The sequence below is a fragment of the Rattus norvegicus genome, chromosome 9 (assembly GCF_036323735.1).
Source record: "Rattus norvegicus strain BN/NHsdMcwi chromosome 9, GRCr8, whole genome shotgun sequence".
Lineage (NCBI taxonomy): Eukaryota > Metazoa > Chordata > Mammalia > Rodentia > Muridae > Rattus > Rattus norvegicus.
The window spans coordinates 72582169-72593075 of NC_086027.1; the positions used below are offsets into that span (position 1 = coordinate 72582169).

At 41.2% G+C, this 10907-nt stretch overlaps 1 protein-coding gene across 1 annotated transcript in view; it reads right to left on the reverse strand.

Moving 5' to 3' along the window:
• Dytn (dystrotelin) overlaps positions 1 to 10318 on the reverse strand; it is a 61336-nt gene extending 51018 nt beyond the window's left edge. Inside the window, exons 1-3 of the mRNA XM_003750707.4 lie at positions 10186 to 10318; positions 1786 to 1860; positions 101 to 302 (exon numbers count right to left, since the gene is read on the reverse strand). Coding sequence (XP_003750755.3) covers positions 101 to 302; positions 1786 to 1860; positions 10186 to 10204 — 296 coding nt within the window. The 5' untranslated portion in view covers positions 10205 to 10318. The remainder of the gene's footprint in view (positions 1 to 100; positions 303 to 1785; positions 1861 to 10185) is intronic.
• Between the last annotated feature and the right edge of the window lie 589 nt (positions 10319 to 10907).

The following is a 10907-nucleotide window of genomic DNA, read 5'->3' on the forward strand; positions in this document are numbered from 1 at the left end:
CATCTTCACACCAGATCTCAAGTGAATGGGAGACAGAACTAAGTGACCAGTGGCTGAAGATCTCGCTCCTGCAGTCACAGGACAATCTGCACATCCTCACCTGTCAAACATGGCCATCAGAAGACTCAGAGTGAGTTCCGGTGCTCTTGGATGCACTTGGACTGGACTTCCCATCCCAGTTCTCTGAAACAGCTCCCGGAGCTCCTGAAAAAGCTGCTGCACAGAAATGGAGGTCACTGTGACTTCCCCCAAATGTTCATGCCATAGAACTTGCTGAATCAGGGAGCTGCTCATCAAGTCCACTGCAGGAAGCAAACAAAAGATGGGGACTATTTTCTGATGAGAGCAAGTGGCTTCAAACACAGCAAATATCTCCTGGTGTTTAAGTGAGAATGTTGTTGTTTGTTTGTTTTACGGTTGTCATATTTTAAAGAAAAATAAGTCCACTATGGACCTAGATTTTTGTGTGTGTGTGAAATTGTTTGTCATTAAGGCATGAAAACACTATTAGTAGACAAGTTGCTGGGGATGTGGGTGTGACTGAAGTTAAAAAGAGATGGAAACTTGAAGAATAAACCTTCAAAGGAAGTTGAAACCCTGTGGTGATGAAGTGGGGGAGGATCTTTTTGCACTTTGCCCTGGGAGGACTAAACATTGGCCTTTCCTACCTGGATACAACTTTGCTCTCTACAGCTTAGCATCAGATGGGATGTAGTGTGTTGAAATGGTGTGTTTGCAGGTCCCATAGCGAAAAATAAATTTTAAAGGCATCCTAAAATCAGTGGCTGAATTACTGGACTGTGTGGGTCTCGTTCTTCTTCAGAAATATCACTTCTTAAAAGTCTTGGTTCCATCAATATTATTATCTTGAGATGGTACTTCGTAAAACCAGGGCTATTTACAAAAACTGTGGGCGATTTCTCACAGGCACACATAGGTATAGACATCATGTAAAAAGTTTACAAATCAAAGAATAGAGAGAAGAATGACATCTAGCTAGCCCTTTGTTTCCTGCCAGCAGAGGGTGACAGACAAGTTTAATAAACACTCCCTGTACCACCCGAGAGGTGGAGATGTCAAGAGCCCCAAGAGCTGGCATTTAAAATGCTTCAGCCTGTGAAATGATAAAACCCGGAGCTTCTCACTACTTCATAAATCACCCTCACAGATAAGGAATCCACCAAGCATAATAAAATTTTTTATTTGTTTTCTGATATTGCTTTGAAGGGAGAGTCTATGGCATAGAGGAGCAGGTTTCATGAATACCTCTTCAATAAAACCTGGCCACAGGTGGCAGGCAGCTGCTGTAAACTTTTATTTTTTTAATCATTGATCACAAGCCACTATCGTCTGGGCCCGCCATTTGGAATGCAGGGGCTTCTTGTCTTGTGAGAGTTCTAAATTACAACCATGCAGATAAAGGCAATGCCCATTAATCTTACAAGATTCCGAATAATGATAGTCACTGGATCTTGCTACCTGGAGCTCCTGTGATATTTTGTCTTGGAGTTTGAGACTTTTTGCTTTCAAAAATCCTTGCCTACCTTTTCTATTGCTGCCAGTGAAGCAACGTATGGGTAGATTGCTCACAATGAGCTCTCCCTCACAATGAGTTCTCCCCCACTCCCACGTCTTGTGTATTACCAGTGAATTCAATGCACAGGTCCAGCTTTCCTGATCCAGGAAGTCACTTGAGTGGGGCATGTTTTGCTTTTCTTCATGAACTGAACATTACACACTATCAGGGTCAGATTGTCTTGAGTGTTACAAAGAACTTGTACTTACATTGGCAAAGAGTTTGAATAGATCGTAATTTGAAGGCTGTTCTATAGACAGAATTCTCAATCCTATTAAGAGCACCTGCAAAGAAAACATGAAGTAGAGTGGATAACACTTATATCATTGAGCAAATCCTACACCCCAGGAGAGAACCGAAGGGCTCCTAGAGCCTGATCTTGTAAGCGAGACAATTAAGATAGACAGTAAGCTGTTTTATCTGTAAATGCCAATGAAAGACGGGTAGACGTTTCACAGTACAGCTTTTTGTTGTCTCACGACAGATTTCCAGTCTGATAAGACTCATGATCAGTCTTCACAGCGACCAAATGTAAAACTGCAGACTAGGTCTCCCGATGTGTTCCCGTTGGTAATGAAGTTCAATGAAGCTTTAGAAGGTCTTACGCATGAAGCGTTCAGTTTATTGTAAGCAGCCAATATCGTCTGCTAAAGCTGGGTACTGATGGTGCAAAGCAGTGGTCCTCAGAGTGTAGTTTCTGGCTCAGCGGCATCTGAATCACCTGAGGCTTGTTACAAATTTGCATCCTAACATGGCTGTGGCATGTTGTCAACACACTTCAGGGGCAGGCATAGGCAATGTGCCCTTGAACAAGGCCCCGAAGTAGATGTATACAAGCTAACATTGAAAGCTTTATGTATTAAAAAATATTAATTCTAGAACAGTTGTCTAGGAACTTTGCAATGGCTTTTGGGAATTATCTCCAGACAATAAGATTGTCTACAGACTTTGGTATCAGCAAACAATGTCTTCTTTTCAAATATTTGAATATATGTATAGATTATGGTTTGCAAATAGAAACAAAATAAATTCCAATCTATTATTCTGTGCCACATCTAATCAGTGGATTTTTGTTTAGTGGAGGACTCTCTTGACAAGATCTGTCAAAGAGAAGGCCCTACCTTGTTTGCTATATTATAGCAGGGATATTATTAGAATTCCCTTCTACTTTTAGCAAGTATGCCAAGATATTGTTTAACATATAATCAAATTATTCATAATGTACTTTTTATCATATTTAGTCATTGAAATATTTTATGTTTGTGGCACATCTCAGTTCATGGTAGCTTTATTTCAAGTATTCAAAAGTCACATGTGGCTAAAGACTGTGTACTGACAGTTCAGCTTGGGAGAGAAGCTACATGGAGTACTGATCGGGTCCCCAAGTCTTGGTTGTGCGTCTCAAGTCAGTGCTGCTAGTTGAGCTGAGCTAGAGACGTGTTATCAGTGCTAGATGCAGACAGCATCATGTTCATCACTTAGGTTGCTTGAGTAGAGGGAATAGTCAGTGGATAGAAAGTAGGACTAAGTAGCGAATGTGGGGAACATAGTCAGTTAAGTAACTGAAGAGGAAGAGAAGTCTAAGAGGAAATATAAGAAAGACTGCCAAAGATAGTAGGAGAAAGCAGTGGCTGGAGGTCAAAGAAGGCAAACTTTAGAAAGAAGAAGCAAACCATTGGTTTGGTACCTACAGGGCCACATGAGCATCAGCCTTGAGCTCCTGTACTATCTGTTTATGAGTGGCAACTTGATTCTTGGAATTTTTGCAAGAGTGGGTTCAGGAGAGCCGTGAAAGCAGCCCTCATAACGCACAGGGCTGAGTGGAGAATGGAAAGCCGAGAGTAAACACCAAAGCAGGTGACGTTTTCAAGATCTTTAATCTGAAGGGACAATGAGAAAGCCAGAAATAACAGCATTCTAAATGAAGACTGTATTGCAAAGGCAGGAGAAATTCTAGACTATGTATGTGGATCAGGGAGGAGGAGTCAGAAGCGGAACTGGTGGTGGACTCACCGTAAGGGGTCCAGGTAGTATTTGTCATAGCCAAGTCCCTTTGGGGGAGCACATGTCCCTGTATTTTTCTCCTGTTGAACTACTTTCCCCTAATCTGAGTTCCCCATACCCTATTAATGCTGGCTGCCCTGTCTGTTGGAAAATGAAGCCAAAGTCTACTACAAAGGAGTGAACACGTCAACGTGGGTTCATGATTTAATCTCCAAATCTTGGTCCAAGGACTCCATGTTCAAGGTGTCAGGCCACCAGACTGAGTTTTTCCTGCTGGATTTCAACTTGGAAATGTGGATTGGAGCAGCAATCACTCTCCTATCTGGGTCTCCACCTTGAGGAGGAGACAAGGAAAAGGAGGCTGGATGTGCTGGAGTGCATCGCCTCCTGGTGCCGGCTTCCGAGCACAGCACAGGCTTGTCCCCTTTTACTTTATCACATTCGTTTGAATTAACAGGCAGAAAAACATGAGAACAAACAAACAAAACATGACATTCATTGTACATGCTGGGCAAGCTACTCTACAACTGGGCTATGCCCCAAGTCCTATTTTATGTTGTATGCTTTTAAAAAAGATGTGCACATCGTGGATCAGCTGCACAGATGAACCAATATATGCTTTGCCTTACTCACACGGCTATAATTTTTCGGGTGATGAAAATAGTTAAGATCTAATCTCCAAGCAGTTTTTACGAATGCAATGTGTTACGATCATATTGTCATCTCCTTATGAAACAGGTCTCTCCGTGTGGTCATCAGTGATACCAGGTAAAGCCTCTCTGGGCGAAGTTCTCTGTTGTAACTGAATACCACTAACCTTAATGGAGAGAGGCTGGGTGGGAGAGAATGCACAGCTGATGGACTTCATTTCTCTGAGAATCCCATCATTCCTCATTCCCTGAGAGGAAGACTAAATAAAAGGATGTGATTGATGATGATGTCTGCCATGTCTCAGAGCTGTTGTTTTCTTTATGAATGGGGACAAGTTCACTCACTCGATAGGTGGTACGGTGTGCTGTTTTTCTGTCAATGTGGAACAAGCAAGAGTCACCTGGGAAGAGAAAATGCCTCCAGCAGACTGGCCTGTAGTCAAGTCTATGGGCATTATCTTCATTAATGAATGCTGGGTGAGGACTCAGGCCATGAGTCATGCCATCCCAGGAAGGTGTTCCTGGGTTGTACTTAAAGGCAAGCTGAGCAAGTGGGGTGCTCGGGAAGCCAGTAAGCATGGCTTGCTATGGCTTCTGCTACAGATCTCGCCCTGCAGTTCCATTGTGCTTGACTGTAAACTGTAACGTGAGATAAACCCTTTCCTCTCCTAACTTGCTTTTGTCCCTGGTATTTACTACAACCATAGGAAACAAGCTAAGAAAGGGGGTCTAAAAACTTCAGGAATAACGAAGTTTGGATTAGTTAGAGCTCTTGAGCAAGAGAGGAAACAAATTGTAAAATTTGGAAAGAGCTGTCCTTGTATTTTGTATTCTGTATTTTGAGCAATTTTACGTCACGTATTTTTTGTGGTGACAAACTCCAGCTAAATAGTTTATAACCATAATGTTCCATATGAAGCAAATGTTTTGTACACAGCTAGGCCCTGAGCTCAAGACTGATGTATTAATTATGCCAAGGAGAAGAAGATTTCAAAATACAACTAATCTTAAATTTAACACCAGCTGATTTCTAAGCTGCAGGATATTGGGAATAAGTGGGTTACTGTGCAGGGGAAATTTCATGATTAGAAACAGCCAGTCCTTCAGCCTTTGCTAAGTGGCCCCAACTGGAGCAAAATAAGGAGCAGTTCCGTGGATTTCACTGACTCAGGCATACATGGCAGGAGTTAGAATAATGTTTGTTTGTTTGTTTCTTCTCCAGGCAGCAATTGGAGAACTTAAAAGGTGAAAAGGTAGCATTTTCTTGATCATTCTTTTGTGCATCTCAAAATTCAAGGTCTTCTAGTTTTTCAGAGGAGAGCTAAAACTTATTTGAATTTAAGGTGTGGTCTGTGAGCGTTTAGTGCAACAGAATTTAGGGAGTTTATATTCTTGTTGAGTGCAAAGCCAAAGTTAGCACCACCAAGAAATGAAAGAATGGAGAAAAATTTATTGCTGACAGTATGTAAAGAGACCATGAGAATTATTTTCAAATAATTTTCTCCTTAAAAAAAATGGACTTTTATTTGGGAAGGGCAGAATATCCTCTCTCTCTCTCTCCCCCACCCCTCTCTCCCTGTACCTTTACCCCTACCTCTGCCCCTACTCCTACCTTTATATCTGTCTGTCTGTCTGTCTATCTATCTATCTATCTATCTATCTATCTATCTATCTATCTATCCACCCACCTATCTATCTATCATCTATCTATATCATCTATATCCAGTATTTATCTCTATGTGGTTGAGGTACAGCCACATCTTTGAACATGTTAAAACCGACCTTACTGACATTTGGTTTAAACTCACGTGTTTTTGGGCACTCTTACTCCCAGACATAGAGCAGATTATTTAAAGGTTAAAGATACAGAGACTTCTGGATGTGCTCATCTTGTGTAATGAAGATGGCAGTCAGGAATGCTCTAGGAATGCTCAACTTTCATCATAAACTTTTAGTGCACGATGACAGAGGTCCTGTTTATGCTGCTGGGGAAGAATTGTCCCCAGTGGTCTTATTTTTAAAAATTTTTTAATTTTATTTTTTCCATTTTATTTATTTTTATTTTTCTCCAACTTTATTAAAAATTTCTTATTTACATTTCGATTGTTATTCTCTTTCCTGGTTTCCAGGCCAACATCCACCTAACCCCTTCCCCCTCCCCTTCTATATGGGTGTTCCCCTCCCCATCCTCCCCCCATTACTGCCCTCCCCCAACAATTACGTTCACTGGGGGTTCAGTCTTGGCAGGACCAAGGGATTCCCCTTCCACTGGTGCTCTTACTAGGCTATTCATTGCTACCTATGAGGTCAGAGTCCAGGGTCAGTCCATATATAGTCTTTAGGTAGTGGCTTAGTCCCTGGAAGCTCTGGTTGCTTGGCATTGTTGTGCATATGGGGTCTCGAGCCTCTTCAAGCTCTTCCAGTCCTTTCTCTGAATCCTTCAACCGGGTCCTATTCTCAGTTCAGTGGTTTGCTGCTGGCATTCGCCTCTGTATTTGCCGTATTCTGGCTGTGTCTCTCAGGAGAGATCTACATCCGGTTCCTGTCAGCCTGCACTTCTTTGCTTCATCCATCTTATCTAGTTTGGTGGCTGTATATGTATGCCCATGTGGGGCAGCCTCTGAATGGGTGTTCCTTCCGCCTCTGTTCTAAACTTTGCCTCCCTACTCCCTCCCAAGGGTATTCTTGTTCCCCTTTTAAAGAAGGAATGACGCATTCGCATTTTGGTCATCCTTTTTGAATTTCATGTGTTCTGTGCAGCTAGGGTAATTCGAGCATTTGGGCTAATATCCACTTAACAGTGAGTGTATACCATGTGTCTTTTTCTGTGATTGGGTTACCTCACTCAGGATGATATTTTCCAGTTCCATCCATTTGCCTATGAATTTCATAAAGTCATTGTTTTTGATAGCTGAGTAGTATTCCATTGTGTAGATGTACCACATTTTCTGTATCCATTCCTCTGTTGAAGGGCATCTGGGTTCTTTCCAGTTTCTGGCTATTATAAATAAGGCTGCTATGAACATAGTGGAGCATGTGTCTTTACTGTATGTTGGGGCATCTTTTGGGTATATGCCCAAGAGAGATACAGCTGGGTCATCAGGTATTTCAATGTCCAATTTTCTGAGGAACCACCAGACTGATTTCCAGAATGGTTGTATCAGTCTGCAATCCCACCAACAATGGAGGAGTAGTGTTCCTCTTTCTCCACATTCTTGCCAGCATCTGCTGTCACCTGAATTTTTGATCTTAGCCATTCTGACTGGTGTGAGGTGGAACCTCAGGGTTGTTTTGATTTGCATTTCCCTTATGACTAAAGATGCTGAACATTTCTTTAGGTGTTTCTCAGCCATTCGGCATTCCTCAGCTGTGAATTCTTTGTTTAGTTCTGAACCCCATTTTTTAATAGGGTTATTTGTCTCCCTGCAGTCTAACTTCATGAGTTCTTCTTTGTAGATTTTGGATATGAGCCCTCTATCAGTAGAATTGGTAAAGATCTTTTCCCAATCTGTTGGTTGCCGTTTTGTCCTAATGACCGTGTCTTTTGCCTTACAGAAGCTTTGTAGTTTTATGAGGTCCCATTTGTCGATTCTTGATCTTAGAGCATAAGCCAGCCCAATGGTCTTATTTAGCTGCAAACCCTGTACACAACAATAGTTCCTGGCCAGGCAATGTTAACCCACTGGCACAATAGTGGCACCCGTGTTATGGAGCTGGTCAGTTGACGTCTCCTAGTATATTATGCCTGCTTCACAGGAGGCCATTCATAATTGCTACAGTGAGTCCAGCTGACATTCCCAGTGGCTGGGGGTGTTGAACAAGGCAATGCTGAGCTTTGCTCATCATCCTCCTTTGCAGTTAGGGTAGACCACAAGCCATGCTCTGAATTTAACAGCTGGCTGGCTATCTGCATTAGAAGTTTCCACATCTGTAGATTCGGTCAGGTGAAGGATCAATAATAGTCAAAAATTGCATCTATACCAAACACATAATTTTCTTTAAATTAATTCACAAATACGTAATAAGATCTATTTCCACAGATTATATTCTTTATTTGGTATTATACATAATCTAGGGATGATTTTCAGTATGGTCAGACATGCAAGGACATTTTAGTAAGGAATTCAAACATTTGCAGATTTGGATCTCTGGAGACTTAGAATCAATTCTTTGTAAATTCCAGAGAACATCTGAGTATATATTAATTCAATAAGCAATAACGATAATGAGTCAAAGACCCCTATATGGGTAGTTGTGGGCTTTGCCAAAGGATTATCATCCTAGAAAGAAGTGATGCCCAAAACTTCTTTGTGTATGTCTTTTAAAATAAGCACTATATAATCATATTACAGACTTCGCACTTTGATTTAACCCTTTTGAATTCAGTGTTTCCATGTGCTTTAAACATGCTTACATTTCAGACAACAGTAGAGAACGGGAGAAGTCAGAAACATCTTAGCCTCTGGAGGAGAACACACTGAGGGTAGAGTAGAGCAGAAATAATTTATGAAAGTGTGATATCTGGTGCATTTTGTTCCTCTGGAAATCAGCAGGTTTCTATGCCTTGATTTCTCTCTGATGCATCAAACAGACACAGAGACTCAGCAAACCCAGGGCCTTGCAGGCCCCCAGATGCAGCTCCTGTTGAAGGAGAGGCATGGAGCTGCACAGCCATCTGGCCCGCCATTCCTGTCAAGTGATGCTCTGCGGCGTCATCTGATGAAGTTATGCAGCATAACACGGCAAGCTGTGATACAATGTGCGGTGGGGAATGAGCGAGCATCCCGGGTGACCGGCTGCCAGCCCCACCTCCTCGAGGCTCCGCTAAAACAAGTTTCTGATAATAGGAGAAAACTCAAGAAAAGGAGGAAATGCTTTATGTCTCAGGCCTCAAGCCATGAACATGCAGTTTTGGGTGATAAAAGCTATAACAGCACAAGCTGTGTGTTTTATTGTTCATAGATGCAGTTTGAGAAACAAGTTTTGGTCTTCTCCATCCTTATTTTTGTTCAGCTACATCACTGTGCTTTTCAACAGATATCGAGGTGAATATGATAATGTCTCTTTCAATTTCCCACCATTAGTTTGATATCTACAAGTTCACACAGTAGGCTAGTGGGTCCTCCAAACATGGCCCGAGAAAGCCCTGTTAGTGTTTTTTGGGAACTTGCCAACTGTGTATTTCCAAACCATCCAGAAGCACCAAACCACAGACTTCGAAGGCAGAAGCCAGTATTTACCAAGCCCCATGGATGCACACTGAATTGAGAAAAACTCCATTAGGGACAGAAAATAGAAGCATACATGGGTTGCACACTGCTTCGTGGGTAGCCTATTGGTAGGATGGCTCAGATTTGAAAAGGGTAACGATAACTTGAAACATTTATATTGCTGTTTTCAATAAATAGTATGAGATCATTGAATTTTAAGCCAAACAACGAAGGCTAATAGTCTAGATTTGCTAAGGAAATACAGTTGCAAGTAAATTCAAAACTAAAATGCCACTGACCCCTCTGCGGCTCACTGTGGCATTTAGACATGCTGGGAAAAGGGGAATTATTTTTCCCAAATGCATTTACCAAATACCTGTTTAGTGACAGCTTTGGGTCCATGTTGGCCTGTGATCATATCTTGATAAGGCACACACAGTGATGACATTTTAACAACAAGATACAAGTTTTTGTGATAAGAATAGTAATTTACAATATAATTATTTTGATGCTAAGATTTTTTTGTTAAATTTTTATTAGGATTTTAGAGATAACGGATCAAATATTCTTCTGCATGTTATGGATTTCTGTTTAGAGGAGAGAAGATCATTTCAGTCACCCAATAAATTACTTTTCACCCACAAATTTGCTCCATCTCTACTCCATGATGCAAGGATCTAAAACCACATCTATGTTTAAATTTTTGTTTGCAATTTATGTCAAAAACATAACAACAAATAATCACCTTGCTTATTTGGGTCCATCTCACAGAATTCCTGGGATGACGGGACAGATGGCAAGATGGTCCTCGTAACTAGAAATGAACCATTTTCTGCAGTAGGTTTCACGGAGGAAGGATGATGGATGAGGAGCAACCAATGAATCATTCACCTGTGGAGCAGCAAGCACAGGTGTTCAGGGAAGGCCATTCCATCCCTTGGAGGAGGAAAACAAGGAACACTGGGATACAGATTGCTTTCTTAGAAAACTAGGAGTAGTTCAATTAAGCTAATACTTAAAAATAGGAAGCAGTTGCATTTTTAAAAGTGGACTGAATTCTCATTTGAAGAAAGTATCAAGTTAACTTGAATGTTAAGGGTCAAATATGAAGACCTCAATTGTTTAAATTTATAATAAAACTATGCCAAATAACTTTATACATAAGATTTTTAACAGATACTATCCACGTATCATACATATGCACACATATGTGTCTACATAGAATTCAGCCCTTTGTTTAGAAAAGTAAGTAAATTAGCTCCCTTGTTAATAAATATAAACTATAAACCACACTCTTTCAATAAAAGGATGTTATGTGTGGGCTAGAGAGATGGCTTGGCAGTTAAGAGCACTTGTTGTTCTTGTGGAGTACCTGGGTTTGGTTCCCAGCACCCACATTCACAGCTATCTGGAACTCCAATTCTGAGAGACCCAACATCCTCTTCTGACATCTGTGCACATATACAT